This window comes from Lipotes vexillifer, unplaced genomic scaffold, assembly GCF_000442215.2.
Source record: "Lipotes vexillifer unplaced genomic scaffold, Lipotes_vexillifer_v1.1 scaffold646, whole genome shotgun sequence".
Lineage (NCBI taxonomy): Eukaryota > Metazoa > Chordata > Mammalia > Artiodactyla > Lipotidae > Lipotes > Lipotes vexillifer.
The window spans coordinates 1,177,148-1,199,455 of NW_006769605.1; the positions used below are offsets into that span (position 1 = coordinate 1,177,148).

Here is a 22,308-nt window from a genome sequence, read left to right on the forward strand (position 1 = left end):
CACGGCTTTATGTTCTGAATCATAGCTGGTGGGAGTAAGGAAAGCGAATTGAACTGACTGGCGGGGTAGCTGGACGCTCAGGGTGGTGGCACCCGGGGCTGCCCCTCCCGCAGCATCTGCTCCCAAGTCCTGGCAGTCAGTCTGTGCGGCGGCACCCCTCCACACACACGCCTTTACTCTGTGGTCGGCATGGGTGTCCAGTCCACCACGCTGGTTGTGATCAAAGACTGCTTGGGGTTAGCGTCCTGAGTGCAGAGATGTGTTCTTGGACCCTCTCTGTGTCCCAAGGTCATGGTCCTGTACAACCAGAGGGGAACAGAACGAGACCCCCTGAGCGCAGCACACTCTGTGCTCCCCGTGTGCATCCCTTACCGCCAGCTAAGGACACAGCGCAGATGATGAGACTGAGGCCAAGCTAGTGCCCTGTTCAAGGTCAGGCAGCTGGCAAGTGGCAGCCTGAGATTTGACCCCAGCTGTGCAGACACCAGCCTGTGCCCTGGCACTCTGGTTGAACCTCTCCTCAGGGAGGTTGGTGCCATCCCAGGGCCCAAGGGCGAGACCGTGTTTTGTTAGGAGAGTGGGCATCACCTCTGCTCGTGACCCTTCTCTCCTTGCTGCCGTCTCCCAGGACGCAGGAAGCCAGCAGATCGGGTTCTTGCTTGGAAGCTGTGGAGTGACTGTAGCCTTGACGAGTGACGCTTGCCACAAAGGGCTGCCGAAGAGCCCGACGGGGGAGATCCCACAGTTCAAAGGTGAGCCTCAGTGCCAGGCAGGGAGGATGTGCTCTGAGGCATCTGTGCCAACACACCGTCCACACACGAGGTTTCAGATAACACCCCACACACTCTCAGCCTGCACGTGATGTGCTCTAACTGCAGGAGGCTTACAGCACCTTAGCCGTGGCCTTAGACTTGATGGAAACACCAGAGATTTGGTCTGGCTTGAGATGTTGTGAAGCGTGCCACCAACGGGAAGGTGGTGTCACACCTGTCTTCTGGGGGATGCTTGCCTGAAAGGAATTTGTCCTTTATTTCCAAGGTTGGCCAAAGCTATTATGGTTTGTCACAGAGTCAAAACATCTCTCTAAACCTCCTCGAGATTGGTTCCCGCACATTAAGGACGCAAATAATGACACTGCGTATATCGAGGTGAGTTGCTGGGTCTGGACAAGGTTGGGGAACTGAGTGACATGCACTGCAACCCTTACACAGCTCAGGGTCAGAGGTGGATGTGGGCCTGGAGCTCTACCCTCGGCACCTTCTCATTGCAGTACAAGACGTGCAAGGATGGGAGCGTGCTCGGGGTGACCGTGACGAGGATCGCGCTTCTGACCCACTGCCAGGCCCTCACACAGGCGTGTGGCTACACAGAAGGTATGGGCAGACCATTCCTGGGGGACCCTGACCCCAGCCCCCAGCCCTATGAGATGAGTGTTGTTCCCACTAGTCACTCGGAGAGTCGTGCGGCTCCACCGAAGGTCTGTGTGTTGGATTGTTTAGTTGGCGTCTTAGTCTGCTCTGGCAGCCAAAACAGACTCCACAGACTGGGGCTTAAACAACAGATGTTGACGTCTCACAGTCTGGAGGCTGAAGTCTGAAATCCAGTGCCAGAGGGTTGGTTCCTGGGAGACCCCCTTCCAGGCCTGCGGACGGCACCTTCTGGCTGTGTCTTCATACGGCGTCTCCTTTGTGTGCAGAGGGAGCTCTGGTCTGTCTTCCTCTTCTTATAAGGACACCATTTTTATTGGATCAGGCCCCACCCTATGATTTTATCTAACTTTAATTATCTCCTTAGAGTCCCATCTCCAGGCACATTTATACTTGGTGTTAGGGCTTCATCATAGGAATTTGGGAGAAAACAGTCTAGGCCATTACAGATAGTTGACACCATTGATGTATATTCATTCCTGGCTGCACAGTGGAACCTCTTTGGGAGCTTTAAAAAAGTGCCCATGCTACAGTGTACCCCCCTCCCCGCAACTGACTTGGATTCTGGGGCTGTGTTTCACAGTCAAAGAGTTGGTTTCCATGATGTGCTTTCTTTGCCCTGTTTGGGGTTGTCCTGGAGGCACAGAGTTAGGGTCACTGGAGGTAACCATGTTGACAGCGCTGGCGGGCTCATGGTAGGAAGGATCAGACCCCACATACCCACAGCTCCCTCCGCTGGAGTGTCTGCCATCAGGTCCCCGCACTAGCCACGTCACAGGCATCCGCCACACTGGAGTCTCTTCCCAGTACCCAAGCGTCTGTCACGAGCCATGGATGAGACACTTTTCTCTTTTTGCTGTTCTCATTTGCTTTCTCTCTCTCCCCATCCTTCTGGCAGTCTCCCTTTTTAAGAACAGTTCACTTGTCTCGTGGAGATGTTCCACTGATGTTTGGTCCCTGTACAAGTTTCCCAGATATTTTCACACGTGGAGACACACTACCTCTAATGATCACCACCCTGTTTGCCACTGTTTTCAGTTTTCTAGTTTTTCTCACAACCTCATGACCTGTATTCCTTGCCCTAATTTCCTAAAGGTCCAGGGCCATCACTCTTGCAGGGGTTGGGGAAGATAGATACATACTTGCTTCCTGATTCTCCTTTTAAACATCTTGCATAAGATAGAACACAGGCTGTGTATTTTGAATGTCCCTTTTTGAAAGGGGGTCAGGCACTCGATACTGAAGCTTTGGTGAGCATTCTAGTGGCAGGTTTGCTGGAAATTGCCTCCTCCTGCAAGTACACAGCATTTCCCTCTCTTGGGAGAACATGTGATGGAAATGAAAAGAATCTTTTAAGAAAGAAAAAGGCAGGGAGAGGGAAAACAAATATTGGGTTGGCCAAATAGTTCATTAAAACCCAAACGAACTTTTTGGCCAACCCAATATATAAAAGGAGAAGGAATAAGGCGTTTTAAGTGTTGCTGTGAAGAGCTATTGCTGTTAAGTTGTGTATCAGAATACTCATCTAGAAACACTTCCCAGGCAGTCCAGCATTTTAAATGGGTCTGATTGGAGGCTGCAGCATTTCTGTAAAGTCAGTGAAATGATGTTTTTCTAAGACCCATTACTTCCCACTGATGTGATATTGGATTTATTTTTGTCCTTTGGTCTGTGACCATCTTTCATTAAAATTTTTGACTCTTTTTATTTTATAGCTGAAACAATTGTGAATGTGTTGGATTTCAAGAAAGACGTTGGGCTTTGGCACGGAATCCTAACAGTAAGTGAGACGCCCCTTGCTCTGCAGTGTCCTGTTTAACTTTGAATGTGCTTAGTGTTGGGATTAGAATGATGATCTGTGTACACAGTGGCTTGAGTAAGCCCCTTCCTCCCACATTATAAAGAAAAGTTACCATTTTTAGAAGTCTTAAGTTAATGTAACTTCCAGGAGCTCAGCAGACCAGTGGGTCAGTAGCTGCTTGCCTGCATCGTGGGCTCACGCCCTGAGGCTGCGGCTGTGAGAGAGAGCGGCCCTTTTAGGCTCAGGGAAGTTCAGGATCTTTCTTCCCACGGTTGGCATTTCAGATTGTGCAGAAACGTTGATGTCTTGCATTTGGGTCACTTTGCCCATACATATGATTTGGCTACAAAATTCTTTTTATCTTTCTGTGAATCATTGTTTAATGAATGTTTTGGGAATTATGCTGCAGGGGGAAAAGTACTCTGAGATTTCCCCTTGGCCAAAAATTCAACACGAGTTGCAGAGAATGTATATCTCATTTTTGTTAGTGCCACTTGAGAAGTGATGACCATTCAAAGCTGTAGGCACTTTTAATAGAGGGATAACCTTATTATTAAGATATGCTTAGCACTTAAGAAATATGTGTAGCATCACTGCTTCGAATCTCCCTATGTCTGTTTCATATGTGATGATTTCCACTCACCTGTTTCTCTTTTTAAGTTTCTTATGCTGAAACTTTATATCTTTTTAGAAGCAAAAAATTCTAGTAGCTTTACATGAGTGATAGGAACATAAGTATAAAAAGAGGTATTTGTTGTTTCTTGATAAACCAGAATTTATGCAGACATCATATAGACAAAGGTTTGGGGCTCCAGCCCAGCCAGTTTCCTTGTGTTACTGTCTGGACACTAGTCGGTGAGACAGAAACACAGCCCCACACACGCATTACCCGTGGCCTGCTGGTGTCATGGGAAGAGCACAGCCTCAGAGAACCCAGGTTGGATGTTGGTCCTTCCTTCTGTAGCTTGTGACTCTGGGCACGTCACCTGCTCCTGTGCCCAAGAATCGTCTGTTGCCTGAGTCACTCTGCACCTCTGTTTTCCTTATCCGTCCAATGGGAATGTTGACCGTGTGAGAACCACGTGGTTTAATGTTCAGCGAGTGCCTGGCCCATCTACTTGCTTCATGACCGTTGCCATCAGAATTCTCTCGTGACAGTCTTGCTTTCAAGAGCTCTGTGATAGATCTTGTTGACATGGTCACCCGCCTGCTTACTGATGCTATGGATTACTGCCTCCGGAATTGGTGGTTTCTGAGTCTGTCCTCTGGCTGCCACCTTCTAGAGCAAGACAGGTCTCTGGCTAGGCAGCACGCACTCTTCCAGAGCATCTTAACTTCTTTATGGTGAAAGATGCTCCCACCTCCAGTATGGAATGGGGAGCAAGCGCGAGGTGAGGGAGGTGAATGCTAGCGGTGAGCAGGCTCACCCTTGTGGGGGAGGGTGCATGTGGTCATCTTCCTGCAGAGCTTCTGAGCTAGACCAGCGCTCTGCAGAGTGTCCGTGCCCTCTTTCTCCACCTCCACCCACAGCGGGGGCAGAGCCGACCAGGGGGGATCTTGTCTAGTGCTCCCCATGTTGTGGGCCCTTCCTGCCAGGTCTGTGCGTGCAGCCACTCAGATGTATGAGTCCCAGCTGCAATGTGTGAGGACTGACCATTTACTTAAAAAGTTAGTTTTTGTCATCCATTTTAAAGAAAAAAACCTTTTACGGGTCCTGGTGTACATGAGCCAGGCTAGATGGAAGAGTGAGGGCATTAAGACAACCTTCCACTGCTCCTTGGATTTCAGTGTTACATTTAATAAAGGAAATTAATTTTGTGAATAAAAATGAGTAGAATACACCAGAGAGAATTAAGCTTCAAGACTGAAAGGCCAATAAAAAAATGGTCATTCAACTTAAGTTTTTATAAGAAAAGGATTTGGACTTAGATTTTTTTTTTTAATATCTTTATTGGAGTATAATTGCTTTACAATGGTGTGTTAGTTTCTGCTGTGGAACAGACTGAATCAGCTATACGTATACATACATCCCCATATCTCCTCCCTCTTGCATCTCCCTCCCACCCTCCCTATCCCACTCCTCTGGGTGGACACAAAACACCGAGCTGATTTCTCTGTGCTGTGCGGCTGCTTCCCACTAGCTGGCTGTTTTACATTTGGTAGTGTATATATGTCCATTGCCACTCTCTCACTTCATCCCAGCTCACCCTTCCCCCTCCCCGTGTCCTCAAGTCCATTCTCTAGTAGGTCTGCATCTTTATTCCTGTCCTGCCCCTAGGTTCTTCAGAACCTTTTTTTTTTTTTTTAGATTCCATGTATATGTGTTAGCATACGGTATTTGTTTTTCTCTTTCTGACTTACTTCACTCTGTATGACAGTGTCTAGGTCCGTCTACCTCACTACAAATAACTCAATTTCGTTTCTTTTTATGGCTGAGTAATATTCCATTGTATATATGTGCCACATCTTCTTTATCCATTCATCTGTTGATGGACACTTAGGTTGCTTCCATTGGACTTAGATTCTTGAGTTGTATCAGTAGAAGCAGGAGTCGGGAGGACTAGACAAGCTTTGAGAAGTCGCCTCCACTCCCACAGCCTGTTAAAGGATCATCCCCAGTGAGATGCCCATGTGGTCCCCACCCTCCCACCAGGGAGCCCCTGGCAGCAGGGTGAGTCCCACATGGAGCCCTCCCCTACTCACTGCCCAGTGTCATGCTTTCAGAGCGTCATGAACATGATGCACGTGATCAGCATCCCGTACTCGCTGATGAAGGTGAACCCGCTGTCCTGGATTCAGAAGGTCTGCCAGTACAAAGGTGCGTTGCGGAGGCTGCCCCTTTAATGTCACGCCATCCTGCGGCACAGGCGGTGACTCACTTCCCCCCTGCTTCTCCTTCAGCAAAAGTGGCCTGTGTCAAATCCAGGGACATGCACTGGGCATTGGTGGCACACAGGGATCAGAGAGACATCAACCTCTCCTCTCTCCGGATGCTGATAGTGGCCGACGGCGCAAATCCCTGTAAGTGACGGCACCAGGCAGTCCGGAGGGGGCCTCATTCTCCAGGTTTCATTCTCTGGGGTTTGATTTTTCCCATTTCTAGTCTTTACCTTAGTGAAGAAGTGGTCTTAAGATAAAAGCCAAACAGTATTACGCAGCGTAGCCTACGGGCACCAGGGCCTGAAGGTCCAGACACAGCCCTGGGGTTGAGTCCTAGCCCTTCCACTTCCTGATTCTGAAGAGAACATATCTTACTTGTTAAAATTCTTCTCCTTTTGTTAGCTGCAAGATGGTACCCAGTCATCAGATTTTATGAGGATTAAATGAAGCAATCCCTGTGTACAGTTCCTTGGGATATAACAAGTGCTCAAGAAATATTAACTATTATTATTTTATGGTCCATAGTAGTTTTATTGATCAGGAAATTTGATTTTTAATGGAATTTTATTATCAAATCCTGTAGCAGAAATTACCTAGGTAAAATAAATTAGCAGTTCCACAGAATACTGTTAATATACCTTGAGAAATATTTCAGTCAGTTGAAACAAAAACCCAGCTAGCTTGTTTTTTATGAGAAGAGTATATAAGCGAGAAGCAAAGTGAGTGAAGTGAATTGAATGAACAATGTATGTTTCTGACCACAATTTGTAAACTCTGCAGCATATATATTTGTAAATTAAAGCAGTATATACTTTCTTAAAGAACATCTGATATGCAAAAGTGGACTTGCAAGCAGGTGATTTTGTATTAATTTTATAAATGATTCTTCCATTTACAAAATAACTCCATAAATTGTGGGCTGTTTAGTACACAATTGATTTTGCCCATAACTCTTCAGAGTAATATGTCTTACAGGAAGCAAGGTAAACTTGTATTAGGAACTAGTTTAGCTGATAGGTTCCTAGTAATTATAACTTGATCTCATCACTCACATTAATTTAGAGAAATGTTTTCTTCATTTAGTTGGGTTTAGAGTTACTTATTTCTTGGAACATGCATGTTGAAAATGCTAGAACATGTCTCAGAAAAGTTATTAAAGTTAAGTTCTTCAGTCAGCAAAAAGGTTTTAAGTATAGAAGTTGCATTTTTTAAATTCTTGAGTTCTGTGTTTGAGAATAATATTATCTTTCATTGTAACACGAGTGATATTTTTCCATGCTGCCTAACTCCCCATGTGCCTAGATCCTAACTTCAAAAGCATTTTATATTATGGGATACTTTTAATTGTCCACATTGCTTCTCCTGTCTGATTATCATCCCCCCTTTCCCTCTAGGGTCTATTTCTTCCTGTGACGCGTTTCTCAACGTCTTCCAAAGTAAAGGTCTACGCCAGGAGGTCATCTGTCCATGCGCCAGCTCACCAGAGGCTCTCACCGTGGCCATCAGGAGGTATTGCTGTGTTAACTCAAGTGGGCAGCCTGGGAAGGGGTCTCATTCAGCAGCGCAGCTAACAGAGACCCGGAGCCATTGCAGTTCATCTTAGTGTGAGAATAAAAACAGGACCCAGATTTTCCAGACGAGGTTTTATTCTAGTGTATTTTAGAATGGATTTCTCTTAAATAGTCTAGATTCATTAGTTAGAAACTCACTTTTCACTCTGGAGGTTCGCTGTAATTCCTGAGTGAGTGGAAGTCTGTCCACAGGCACGCTGAGCAGTGAACCTTGTCCTGGCAGGTTGTGCACATTTTCATTTGCTTGTATTAGGCTCAGGTTTAACTTGAGGATAGAACAGAGTAAATGTTGGATGAAACGAAATTTTTGTGGCCACCCCTGTGCCCTTGGACACGCGGGTTTTATGTCATCTTCATTTTCTGCAATACTGTACATACTGCACTTTAAAAACTGGTTTTCTGAGCTTTTGAGCAGCTCAGCAGCACATCAGAGGGTTCTAGGGCCTGGAATCTCCCGCTGTGTGGGGCTGGGCTTTTGGGGCTCCTGCTAAGGCCAGCAAGCACAGTGAGTGCCCTTGGTCCTAGGTCACTCCTGCATCACTGCCTGCTTCAGGGCCATTGGGGCCTATCAGGGACAGGCCGTGGTACGGCTCATAAGAGCTCACCCTGCCCAGGGTGAGAAGGGCTAGAGCGGCTTGTCTGACCGTCAGCAGCTCCCAGTAATCCACACTAACCTGAGAAAGGAGGGTTTGCATCACCCAGACATTTGCAGCGTATACATGACTAATTCGCCAACATCTTTGGGTTCTGTCTCTAAGTATGTTTTATTTCGTGTCACACCAGTGTGCTCTGTTGTAGCAGTGGATGACAGAGCTTTTGGTGCACAAAGTGCATTAGTTCTGCTCTTTTTACTGAAAGGTTGGGATTCGCAAAAATATTCATGTAAAGATTGCCCTTAAAGAGACACCTTCTGATGCTTTTAGGAGTTTGTTAATGTGAAATTAACCAGGTCGCCTAACAGGTTGAGAAATTGAAAATCTTTAAAGGATCAGAAGCAACTTTTTAAAAATAAATAAATAAATAAATAAATAAATTTATTTATTTATTTTTGGCTGTGTTGGGTCTTTGTTGTTGTGCGCAGACTTTCTCTAGTTGCGGCAAACGGGCTACTCTTCGGTGCAGTGCGCAGACTTCTCATTGCGGTGGCTTCTTTTGTTGCAAAGCATGGGCTCTAGGCGTGAGGGCTTCGGTAGTTGTGGCACGTGGGCTTGGTAGTTGTGGCACACAGGCTCAGTAATTGTGGCTCGCGGGCTCTAGAGCACAGGCTCAGTAGTTGTGGTGCACAGACTTAGTTGCTCCACGGCATGTGGATCTTCCTGGACCAGGGCCGAAACCTGTGTCTCCTGCGTTGGCAGGTGGATTCTTAACCACTGCACCACCAGGGAAGTCCCCAGAAGCCACTTTTAATTTTGAGTGAACCAGAAATTAAAAGTCTGTAACGTAATTTAAATTGATGAGGAAATATGGCACCATTAACCAGAATCCAGTCTTCATTTTTTAAAGGATGGCATTGTTGTCCCCAAAAGAGAAGGTTTGCAACAAATAATCTTCTGAGATTTATGTCCGACCTTGGAGTACAAAACACATCAGGACTGCAGTAGCAGATTTGCCATCACGTTGTCCTGCAGAAATCAGTATTCAAGTATATGTCTAATTTGACTCTAAGGGGACTCAGCCTCCTGAAGCATGTTGGGGCCAGGAGTCCCAGTTTGAGCCCCGCCCGCTGGTGGCTGGCCACATGATCCTGGGCACATTCCTTCTCTCCAGGACCTCAGTTTCCTCCACCAAGAAACAAGGGGCTTGGACTCAGTAATCTCTCAATTTCCTTCTACCTGTAAATTTTTAAGATTCCACAGTTCTGTGAAATAGTACCATTGCCAGAGATGATTCACAGAATGAATGATTCATTCATGTAGACTTGTTATGATCAAATGATTTGCTCATTTGCTTTTCCTAAAAGTGTATTCTCTGTGCCTTTAAGATATGTTGTATAGATTATGCCAGAGTTGATTGGCAGAGGGTGAAGGGATGAGCAAAGGAGGTTGTTTTTGAAGATGACATGAAAAATAATGATATTTAATTTGTTCAAATTCAGATTTTTGTTGTTTGATTTACATACTTATAAGGTACATAAGAACATACTCAATAGAGCTGACCATAACCTGCTGCTCCATAGAGCTGTAGTTCCCAGCCAAGGCAATTTAGAAATGCTGGCAAGACCTCATTTTAACACAGCCTCCTGACTGACGTCTGAGAATGTCATTAGAATGAAATGCCGCTTATTTAAGTTAAAAAGTAGGACTTGAGAATTGGCATTTCTTACAGCTTTAGACAAAAGAAGAGAAAATGATGTTTATAGGTGCTGCCTCATATCTGACTCATATCTAGCTGTTAGAAGTGCAATCCATGCTGTTAACAGTCTATACAAAAAGCTTTCAAACTTGTATAAACTATCTTCATATGGGAGTAACCATTTATAACATTGTATCAGTTATATTTTCCTATTAAGTTTTTTAACCTTTAGAAAACTTCAAGTTATTTTTTAGGGACAAGGATACTCATAGGGAGGACAAGTGAAGAAAAAGTAGGCTTCTTAGTTTCAAACGGTGGACAAGTGAATTATTGTTCTTACAGAAAAAAAAAGATCTTTTAAACCTTCATGATCTTCCAGTTGTAGCTGCTGTTATTCAGTTTGTCAGGCTATGTGCCATTATCAAGAAGCCGATACTGTCAGCTCATCAGCATCAAATAAGCTAGTAAATAGTTTGAGATCTCCATTAGTTTATGGAATGTTATCCCTGACCTTCAGTAATAAATGATGTGCATGAATTGAATGAGACCCAATATCAGGTCTTATTTTCTTCAAATAAAGTTTCTTCTTTAAGAGGACCTTATCTGTGGGCCGAATGGAATGGAATTTTTATTGTCTGGTGGTAAAGCTCTTATTTTCAGAGAAAAAGTAAGACGCATATACTGTACTTACATGTAGTCAACCTAGAGCTTTAGTACTAGAAGGATGTTCATCTGGTTTCATTTTATACATGAAGAAAAAGAGGTGCTTTTCTAGTCTAATAACTAGTTCCAAACAGACAAAATATAGACAATAGAAGATTCAGAGCTTTGGCAATCTGTGGTTTATATAAGCAGGGTATTGACAAGTTTCAGTAGAAAGCCCTCCAGAAAGCAAGGTAAACCTGGGGTCTTCAACCTATTCTCAGACCAGCACATGTGCCTCTGCTATGTGGATCAGCAGGCAGGAAGAAGCAAAGGATTTTTAATTGTTTCTCTAAACATGTTTTAAAATCTTTTATAAAAATCTTTCTTTAAAAAGATTAAAAGTTTATTAACAAAACTAGGCAAATTAGCCAGGAAATAAACCCATGCACCTTTGGTTAGTTAATCTATGACAAAGGAGGCAAGAATATACAATGGAGAAAAGACAGTCTCTTCAAAAAGTGGTGCTGGGAAAACTGGACAGCTACATGTAAAAGAATGAAATTAGAACATTCTCTAACACCATATACAAAAATAAACTCAAAATGGATTAAAGACCTAAATGTAAGACCAGATACTATAAAACTCCTAGAGGAAAACATGGGCAAAACATTCTTTGATATAAATCGCAGCAATACTTTTTTGGATCCATCTCCTAGAGTAGTGGAAATAGAAACAAAAATAAGCAAATGGGACCTAATTAAACTTAAAAGCTTTGGCACAGCAAAGGAAGCCATAAACAAGACAAAAAGATAACCTACTGACTGGGAGAAAATATTTGCAAATGATGCAACCGACAAGGGATTAATTTCCAAAATAAACAAACAGCTCATACAGCTCAATATCAAAAAAATGAACAACCCAATCAAAAACTGGGCAGAAGACCTAAATAGACACTTCTCCAGAGAAGGCATACAGATGGCCAACAGACACATGAAAGGATGCTCAACATCGCTAATTATTAGAAAAATGCAAACCAAAACTACAATGAGGTATCACCTCATACTGGCCAGAATGGCATCATCAAAAAGTCCACAAATAATAGATGCTGGAGAGGGTGTGGAGAAAAGGGAACCCTCCTGCACTGTTGGTGAGAATGTAAATTGGTGCAGCCACTCTGGAGAACAGTATGGATGTTCCTTAAGAAACTAAAAATAGAATTAATCCCACTCCTGGACATATATCTGGAAAAGACAAAAACTCTAACTTGAAAAGATTCATGCACTCCAATGTTCATTGCAGCACTATTTATAATAACCAAGACATGAAAGCAACCTAAGTGCCCACTGACAGACGAATGGATAAAGTAGATGTGGTGCATATATACAGTGAAATACTACTTGGCCATAAAAAATGAATGAAGTAATGCCATTTTCAGCAACACGGATGGACCTAGAGATTATCATACTAAGTGAAGTAAGTCAGAGAAAGACAAATATCATATTATATCACTTATATGTGATATCACTTATATCATAAAAAATGAACTTATTTACGAAACAGAAACAGACTCACAGACATAGAAAACAAACTTACTGTTACCAAAGGGGAAGGGAGTGGGGGAGGGATAAATCAGGATTTGGGGATTTAACAGATACACACTACTATACGTAAAATAAACAGCAAAACCTACCGTATAGCACAGGGAACTATATTCAGTATCTTGTAATAACCTAAAATGGAAAAGAAAAGTGTGTGTGTGTGTGTGTGTGTGTGTGTGTGTGTGTGTGTATGTATTTATATCTCTGAATCACTTTGCTGTACACTGGAAACTAACACAATATTGTAAATCAACTGTATTTCAATAAAAACAAAAAAATCCAGATTTCTAAAGCAGAGACATTGAGTTGTGATCACTCACTTCATAAAAAGGATTATTCCTTTTGGGGAGACATACCATCATGCTTTCCAACTTTGTTTCTTTTTAATTTGAAGGTCCAGTTGGCTTTATTAAGCAATTCATGAATTGGGCTGCATCCCATCTAGCAAGTGGAAAGACGCTCCTAGGGGTTGTACAAAATGGAAGGTTTCTGTAGGCAGGAGGTGGGTAGGGTAAGAAGGTATTAGCAAAAGAAGAAGAATTGTTTCAGTGTGGTATGTTTCATTCCTTTCTCCTTATTCTCCTGTCTGTGACAGGTTTTTGGTTTGTGGTTGCCATGAGGTTCATATATTTCAACCTGTGTATATATGCGTCTGTTTTAAGTTGATGGTCACTTAAGTTTGAGCACATTTTAAAAACACTCCATTTTTACTCCTCCCCATTTTGTTTTTGATGTCATATTTTACATTTTTTAAATTTTGTTTGTTGCTTAACTATTTATTGTGGATATAGATGATTTTACTACTTTTGTCTTTGAATCTTCCTACTAGCTTCACAGGTGGTTGATCCATTACCTTTACTGTATGTTTGCCTTTACCAATGAGATTTTGCCTTTCATAATTTTTTGTTTCTAGTTATGGCCTAGAAACCATAAACCATTTCTTGTAAGAATAGTTTAGTGGTGATGAACTCCTGTAACTTTGCTTGTCTATAAAATTCTTCTCTCTCCAAGTCTGAATAAGAGCTTTGTGGGTACAGTCTTCTTGGTTCTGAGTGTTTCCTTTTAGCACTCCGAATATATCTTGCCAGACCCCTGGGCTGCAGAGTTTCTGCTGACTAGTCAGCTGATAGTCTCTATCGGTTCCATGCATGTAAATAGTTGCTTTTCTCTTTCTGATTTTAAGATTCTATCTTTATCTTTAACCTTTGACATTTTAATTATAATGTGTCTTGGTGTGGGTCTCTTTGAATTCATCTTGACACCCTCTGTGCTTCCTGGACTAGGATGTCTGTTTCCTTTCCCAAATTAGTGAAGTTCTCATCCATTATTTCTTCAGCTATAGGTTTTCTGTCTCTTCTCCTTCTGGGACCCCATAGTGTGAATGTTCATGCGCTTGATGTTGTCCCAGAGGCCCCTTAAACCATCTTCATGTTTTTTCTTTCTTTTTTCTTTTGCTGTTCCTATCGGATGATTTCTACTACCCAGTTTTCCAGATGACTGATCCATTCCGCATCCTCTGATCTGCTTTTGGGTCCCTCTAGTGTTGTTTTGATTTCTGTTATTTTTCAGTTCTGTTTGGTTCTTTTTATATTTTCTGTGTCCTTATCGAAATTCCCACTTAGTTCCTCCATTCTTCTCCTGAGTTCAGTGCACATCTTCATGACCATTAGTTTGAGCTCTGTCTGGTAAATTGCTTATCTCTCCTTCATGTAGTTCTTTTTCTGAGGTTTTGTCTTGTTCTTTTGTGGCTTTGGCCAGGTGATGTCGTGTCCTAGAGGTGCCCTGTGGTTCTGGAGACCCGGCGCCTGCAGGCGGCACATATCTGCCTGGAGTGCCTCAGGAAGTGGTACCTCACTTCGTTGCAGTAAAATGAACAGAGCATCACTGATGACTGGCCCAAAGCAGCTGGCGAATTCCTACATGCAGAGATTCTCACGGTGGTTAATACTCCATTGTGCTACCCACCAACCCATTTTGGTTTTTGATGTGACTTGAAATGACAAACTTCATGCTCGCCATATCCAATGGGAGAGAGGTCCTAGGAGCAGAGTTCAGGGAGCATTTCAAGACCGGCAAGTGCTTGCCAAGCGTTCGCCGTGGTGGTGTTTACCTTGAGTTTGTCCAGAACTGTGTACATTTGAAAGAGTGCTTTTCAGTCTTCTCATCTTGATTTTCACAACCACCTTATCTGATAGAATAGGCAGATTGTAGACTTACTTTCTAATGGACCAGTTAGCCTCTGAGACACTCAGTTTCTTCGCATGTAAACGAGGCTGTGGATATCTATCTGTGCGTCCTACCTGTGTCTGACACACCAGGCCCTGGTGCCCACACCAGTGTCTGCTCCAGGCTGTGTGTAACCACTGTCCCTCTTGCTGCTCCAACCACCCGCCCCCACAAGGCTTCACATCTGTTCACTGTCCATGAGAAGTTCAGGTTAGACCCAGGGGCATGCAAAGACCGACGGCTGGTCTTCATCTCTTAGATCTTGGCCACTGTTTGTGGGCTCAGTTCTCCTTTCACGTGGGAAGGAGAGTGGGGGACAGAGTGGTCACGATTTTTAGTTTAAGCCTCCACCCCCGTGATCATCCTCTCTTACTTACTATTCAGTGAAGCCATGTGTAAACATACCCCACACCTCCCGCCGGCCTCCAGCCTTCTTGTTCTCACATCCCATCCGATTCACCAGGGAACATCCAAGCCCAGCTGTTTCTCCTGCCTCCTCACCGGGGTTCCCAGCCTTCTGCCTCCTCTCCTTCCTGACCAGAGCCTGCAGGAGCCACAAGGCCATGCAGTCTGGCCACACCCCCTCTTGGCCCCTTCTCCCACTGCCCCATCCTCCCTCCCTGCAACCAGACCTCCTGGTCTCTGCTGCCCGCTCTACCTGGTGTGCCCCCAGGGTAGCATGGCCAGAACTCTGTCTTTGCTCACTTCGGCGAGGCCTGCCCTGACCACCGCTCCCCCCCAGAGTGAACGCATCCCTCCCACGCTTGTGTGACTCATTGTGATGCCCTCTCTCAGCATTTGCCACTTTCTCATGCGCTGTGTGATTTACTCGTGTATTATTGTTTATTCTCTGTCTCTGTCTGGTTAATAGTTGGTGCTTAGTATATATTTTGTTAATAGATGAATGAAAGAAAAATTAAAAATATGGAAAGTGAGAAGTAAAAATCCCTTGCCAGACACTTACAGTGACCCTTCGTAATTTACCAGCAGCAAGTGCTGTGAAGAGTTGAGCCTTTTCCCGCGTGTCTGTGTACAGGATGTGCACACCCACCTAAGCAGGAAAATGCTACCTTGCAGTTTTACCTGAGAGTAGTCATGTGGGGTTTTGTTTGCTTTCATTTTACTTGATCTAGGTGCAGCTAACAGCCTAGAGTTATGGTATCATAATCTGGTCTCCTGAGAAAACAGCACCAGCAGAAAGCTGTGTCCTTACCCTCCATGGCCCCCATGAGGCTGGTCATGAGAAAGGCTGAGACGAGGGAGGAAGGGGGGGAGGAGGGAAAAGGAGTGGGAGAAAGAAGGAGGAAGTGGAGGGGAGAGGAGGAGGGAGAGAGATGGAGAGAAGGCGTGGACGCAGGTGGGGTCTGGGGCAGCAGTCTGAGGCTGTCAGGGTGATGTTCTAATGGCAGGGAAGGAAGGGGCTTCATCCGTTCCACAGGAGCAAGCTCTGGACCCCAGAGTTTGTGCAGGAAACTTACTTCTGCCCAGGCTCCCCGGAGCCATGTGTGGGCTTTATGTGCTGCATGCACAGCCATGGAGAGTCAGGAGTTGAGTAGAACACAGACATAAAGAAACATAGGAGGACATGGGTTCTGCCACCTCACTTTCTGCACTGAGCACATACGGTAAAATCGCCCCCGACCCGCGTGCACAGCTCTCAGGCTCCAGTCATCTGGCTTATACAGCCCCTCCCCAGAGCTGCCCGCCCTGGTTGGCTGGGATGTCTTCTCAGACCACCAGTTTTGTGATTGGTGTCTCTCAGGTTCCTGAGTAAACCGAGGTGCAGGGGTGAAAAGATGAAAAAAAGGTACAATTTTAGTCTTCTAAGTAGAAATAGGAATAATGGTGTGATCAAAATTTAAATAGCCCCCTGGTCGCTTCTTATTTCATGTTCCGTTCCCTCGCCTTGATCATATTTCTCAGTCTCACTGAGATGGTTGTCATCTTTTTATCTCGTTATTATGCACGTGCTGCATGTTGGAGGTACTGCGTGCTGGTTGTGCAGAGCATGGCCTCTGCACCGGGCTGTCGCTCTCAGGCTCTGCGTGGAGGTGAAGCCGGTGACAGGGGCTCCGTTTCAGGGGTGAATATCTTTAGGAGAGAAACATATGCTAGACTCCTGTTTAGAACCTGTTTCTTTCATTGTCCTTGTTTCTTACGTGCTTACATCATTTTCAAGCAAACTTGATGAAAACACTCACACTTACATTTTTGTGAACGTCCTCCTCTGCGGGCTGTTCTCTGTGACCTGTGAATAGAGGGCAAATTCCCCGTTCCTGGTGTTCATATACACGACTGTGTCCACAGAAAGGTTGGAAAAAGTCTTGCTTTTGGAAAATGAGCCTGTGTGTTTACACCCATTTTGTAATACTTTGTGCTTATTTTCTTCCTAAAACTTGAAGTGAACTTTCCACACATAAGAAGTCAGAGGCCAGGTTATTAAGTAAAAATAGCTTTGATCCATTCTATTCAAGCCATTTTGATTGGGGGTCCAGGAGGCCTAGTCATTGCTTCCGTGGATTTTGATGTGAGGACAAAATGGATGCTTTCTTAAATGTTATAAAGTCATCATGGGAAGCATTGTAGTCCTCACTTTGTCTAGTACTCAAAGGATGATCTTTAAAGGAAAAAAAAAACAAAAAATGAGTGGTTGGCTGCCACGTCACCCTATTTTGTGGCTGATCCCTTCACTCAAATGGGATTGGGGGCTGATGTTTTCCTTTGCACTGTCGTCTGAGCGCTTGTGTCCTGTGCTTGAATAACCTTCCCAGGACAGCTTGTTCTGCCCTGCGTTGAAGAAGAGATTGAACTTGAGGTAAGGAGCTGGGAGCAGATGATCGCCTGCTTGGCTTTTATCCACTTAAGTAGAAAATGACACTCAGTTGTTGCCTATGGTCCTCAGTGAAGAAAAATTGCAGATGCATCTCCACTGCTCAGATTTACAGGGCCTTGGCCCTTCTGAACACGTATCACACGTATCACTCTGTGATTCTCTTCTGTTATAATGTTTGTAAATCTGCAAGCTGAGTTGTTACAAGAGAGCTGCATAGGCAGTCGGTGGGTTTGGGTGGAAGCCCGCAGTGCCGTGCAGGGCCAGCCTTTTCGAGCTGGTCTGAGCTGGTCCTGCCAGAGTGGACGCCGGGCCTGGTGGGTTGGTGCCCATGGCCATGGCCATTAAGTATCTTGATGTCACTCTTCTTAAAGACAACGGAACACCTCTCATCTCCATGAAAGGGAATGTGGAAGGCTCTGGGGTGCACAGAGATCATGGTCATCTTAGGCCTCCTGCTTGAAAATGGGCAGGACGTGCAGGCGCCCTAGAGAGCTGGCAACAGGAGCCCGGCCGAGGTCTGGGCCCCCAGGTGTGCTGCCCAGGCTGTGTCTGACTCCGAGACTTGCCCTGTCAGCGTTCCCCCCAGGAGGGATGCTCCCCAGGAGGAAACAAAGGTCAGCCCAGGAAATGAGTGGGGTTTATGCAGGATGTTTGAGTCAGAGAACTTGATGGAACAAGGACAGGAGACATGCCTTTCTTCACATGTGTCCGTCTTGGTGAGTGTCCGTCACCACACATGTCTGAGTGCACATGTATCTGTCTTCATGCATATGTCTTCTTGTGTGCCTGAATTTACGTGTGTTTGTCTTCCTGTGTGCCCTTGTTCACGCGTATCTAAAGTGTCCACCTGCACACGTGTCCACCGGGTGATGACAAGAAGCCACGCTGCTCTCTGAAGTCTGTTCTGGCTTCCTGTGGGAGGCTTATTTTTACCCAGGTATTTAATCTGCTTCCATCTTTTTAAAATTGTCATCGTCCAGGTAAATGTTTTGTATTTTCTTTTTCTCTGAAGATTAGTTGTAGAATAAAAACTATTGGAGAAATATGGATGCCTCAACTCATCAGTAGAATTATAAAACTGGGGGGTTTCTTCTTGGTCACTGTCTGATTATGTCTCTGTCTCTAGAATATAGATGATTGAGTCCATTTTTTTTAAATCTACATTGTGATAATGTTGATTGAACTAAAAAAAACTTTATGTAGCCCTTTCAACTGCAGGGTATTATTTCAATACATTGACACTTTGGTGATAAAAAGGTAATAATTATATAACACAGTAATTAAAACAGTAATTCCAAAGAACGGTGAAGATACCCCCTTGCCACCATAAGTATTTTCCACTTTGAAAACAGCTAACCCAGAAGTTAGAAAGCTGGGCAAAAACCACGGGCAAAGACACCAAACATGGCACTGTACTCAGCATATGGCACCCATCTGACACTGAAATTTGACGGTTTCTGACAGGGGCAAACCAACCAGTGAAAAAACAGTTAACACAGCCTATGAATTGAAGTGGGGTTTTCAAGAATGTTTTTGACTGCCCAAAACAGTCAGAGTTGGAGATCCATAATCTTATTTTTAAAACACAAGAAGATAAAAATATGTTGTTTGTCATTTTATCTAAAAATTTAGATAAAATTTTAAAACTTCCTTAACACAAAATAGTTTGGAGATGATAACCATCTAAATTAAAATGACTTAATGGAGTAGCAGTAAAGAGCAGAGTAACAGTGTTGTCTTGTCCTGACCACGTGTGTTTGAGTCTGTTCTGCTGTGTTTGGTGTTGGACTAAATTGCGCACAGAAGTTTGCTTTGGTGGAGACTGAGATGCACAGAGAATGGACTCTGGGACGCAGCCTCCCGGATTTGCAGGCTTGCTGGTTCTGACTGATTGCCCTCTGACGTGCAAAAGTAGCCAGGACAAATGGAAAACACAGCTTGTAAACAATTTGTATGGTGTGATCCCTCTTCTGGCTGGGAGAAAATTAAGCCTCTCTAAATAATATATTTAGCAGGAAGAAAATCTGATAACTGCATACTTACTGGGTAGGTAAGGATGTGTTATAGGGAAAACGTTCCTTTCTATGTTATATAGCTCTTAAGATGGGTTGATTTTTTTTTTTTAATGCTTTTCATCAGAGAAAAGGGAGAACATTACATTAAAATAACTTATAACTTGGAGAGTACTGTGTTTCAACCTTGTATCTTTGTTGTCCTGCCTGTCCGAGGGCCTGGAGGATGGCGGTGGCACTAAAGAGATGTAGTTACCCTGTTGAATCCTGGCAGCGGAAATACTCATAACCCTTGTTGCTGACTTGGCATCGATGCACATTTGAGTCTGGCCAGCTGTTTGCAAACTGCTGATGTGTTCATTGCGTGTATAGGAGCTCTTTCTTCAGGCATTGGCAGAAGCGTGATCAGCTCAAGGTACATCGAGCGTGTTACAGAGGCTGGAAATGGCATGACAAGTGGACAGAGGGTATAAACTGCCCGACTGAAGGCCATCCCCGTCAACTTGTTCTTTGTGGGGCCGAGCGCTGAGCTGACTCCCCTCTTCCTTGGCTGCAGCTTGGTCTCTTCCCCTTTCGCCGCCACGGCAGTGTCGGCCGTTCCTAGCTGTGTGCTTTCTCAGAGTGTGAAGACCAATTCTGCGTAGTCCTGAGATTGCCAGGACGATTCCTCCTGTAATTGGTGTTCTCTGTGAGACACAAGCACACCGTTCAACTTGGAATTGAACCTGAAAGTTGACACATGGGTCTGTGGCTCTCTTTGCCATTATTTAATCTACTGTTTTTGATCATGAAAGTGGATGTTCTGAAATTCCTAGGAATTTTGCTTGTTGGGATTGGTTTTTCCTCCCTCACCTAGTTTATCTCCTCGGACTTTTTATTTCCTAGGAAGGTGTTAATGGAGAAAAAGATCATCTGACTTGGTTAATAATCCTGGAAATACAAATTGAAACAACAATGAGGAATGCATTTTACTCACCATATTGGGAACAGTATAAGGTTGGTGATCAGTGTCGGCACGAGTGTGTGGAAACGGGTAAGGCTGAGGGCAGCTTAGCACCGAGGTGGAAGGCACGGGTGTTCTGAAGCCATTCTGAGCATGCTGCCTGGCCAGCCCCACCGCTGTTGCCTTGGCAATGCCCTTCCTGCCTGTGAGTGGGGGACAGTTGTGTCTGTCCCACAGGGTCGCTGTAAAGAGATTAGTTAACACTCGTAACACTCGTAAACGTCCACGGTGCAATAGACATGTCTAGTGAGTGAAAAAGTAATGATACTCATCCACTCTTAGTGGGATTGCAAAATGACCTAGTCTTTTGGGAAGGTACCTAGGCTTTATTAAAATTTTAAATGTAAATGCTCTTTAATTCCTCCATCCCCTTTCTAGATATGTATCTTACAGAAATATTTCCAAATGCATACAAATTAAATGAAATAAAATAAGCATATATTCATATTACTGAACACCATCTAATAATTAAAGCAAGTCAATTCATTGATGTGGCAAGTACGCATACTATATATGTTCACATGCACACACTCCTGTGGGAGGATCTGCAAGGTATTCGGTGACAAAAGCAAGTTGCAGAAGAATGTGCATGTTGCGGTTCTGCTTCTCTGCGGATGTAAATACATTTGTGTGTGCACATATTTTATAGGTAAATGGGTATTAAAGAGGCTGGAACTTCATATCTAGTGTGGGTAGTGTCTGCCTAGGGGAGGGAGTGGGTCTGGAGGGGCTGGAGGATAAGCAGGGTCTTTCGCCTTTTGCTGTATGTTCTTGTGCAGTGCTTGCTTTGTCCATCTGAAGGGTGTGCTCACATGTTACTCATATCGCTGTTTTAAAAGTTCACGAAAAGAAAACTTCCAGTGAACTAAAAAGTGCTTGGTCTCCTAGGCCAGAGGCAGGGTAAGTGTTGGGAAAGGAGACAGGATTGTTGGGCAGGGGCTCTGCTGTGGGTCTGAATCCCCCCAAGCCCCACCATTCACACAGGCAACTAAGTTAGCATTTCTGTGCCTTGGTTTTCTAATCTGTGAAATGGGAGAATAGTAGTGCCTGTGCAGGTTTGTGCTAGTGAGTAAGTCGGTGTGTAAAGGCCTCAGGACTGTTCCAGCACATGAAACACCAACTGAGCACAGCTCCCCCATCAGGAGGGAGGGGCTGTCGGCAAGCAGGTCCTGAAGAGAGGTTGGGGGACAGAACCAGGAATGCAGTTGTCTGAGTGAGCGGGGCAACGAGGCCGAGTACTGTGCCTAGGAATTCAGGTCCTTCTGTTCTGCCTTCTTGCATGTGTTTTGCAAATCTGCCAAGGGAGAACCTAGGTGTCTGAGTGTCTCTGACTAGCAGGGGACTCTAATAAATATAAATACACAGCGTAGGTTACGGTAATGCCAGATTAGTGCCATCGGTTTACATTTCAGGTGAGTGAACTCAGTCTTCCATAACTACCATTTTGCAGACATAATTGAAAATTTCCAGTAGCAAATGGAGTTCATGATTTTAAGGTATTTAAATATTGATTCTTACTGTTATTAAACGTAGGAAAGTGGATCTCGTAACTAAGACAAACTGTACACTCTTGGGTCGTAAAGGAACTTCTCCCTCCAGCTTCTCGTGTGCGGTACTTGCTGGTCACCACAGATCAGTTCTTCAGTCTTCCCATACTTGGGATATGTCTGGGCTGATCCAGCATTTTGCTTTCATGTGGCTTTTTAAAATGAAAACAGGCGCACTTTTTTTTTTTAAGCATCTTTATTTGAGTATAATTGCTTTACAATGGTGTGTTAGTTTCTGCTGTGTAACAAAGTGAATCAGCTATACATATACATATATCCCCATACCTCCTCCCTCTTGCGTCTCCCTCCCACCCTCCCTATCCCACCCCTCTAGGTGGTCACAAAGCACGGAACTGATCTCCCTGTGCTATGCGGCTGCTTCCCAAAAGCTCTTTTACATTTGGTAGTGTATATATGTCCATGCCGCTCTCCCACTTCGTCCCAGTTTACCCTTCCCCCTTCCCATGTTCTCA

At 44.4% G+C, this 22,308-nt stretch overlaps 1 protein-coding gene across 2 annotated transcripts in view; it reads left to right on the forward strand.

Moving 5' to 3' along the window:
* DIP2C (DIP2 acetate--CoA ligase C (putative)) overlaps positions 1-22,308 on the forward strand; it is a 366,491-nt gene that overhangs the window by 264,452 nt on the left and 79,731 nt on the right. For both annotated transcript variants that reach the window (XM_007445661.1, XM_007445662.1), the window contains 7 exons: positions 629-752; positions 1,039-1,148; positions 1,271-1,373; positions 3,143-3,207; positions 5,953-6,046; positions 6,130-6,249; positions 7,503-7,617. In XM_007445661.1, the coding sequence (XP_007445723.1) occupies positions 629-752; positions 1,039-1,148; positions 1,271-1,373; positions 3,143-3,207; positions 5,953-6,046; positions 6,130-6,249; positions 7,503-7,617 (731 nt within the window). The remainder of the gene's footprint in view (positions 1-628; positions 753-1,038; positions 1,149-1,270; positions 1,374-3,142; positions 3,208-5,952; positions 6,047-6,129; positions 6,250-7,502; positions 7,618-22,308) is intronic.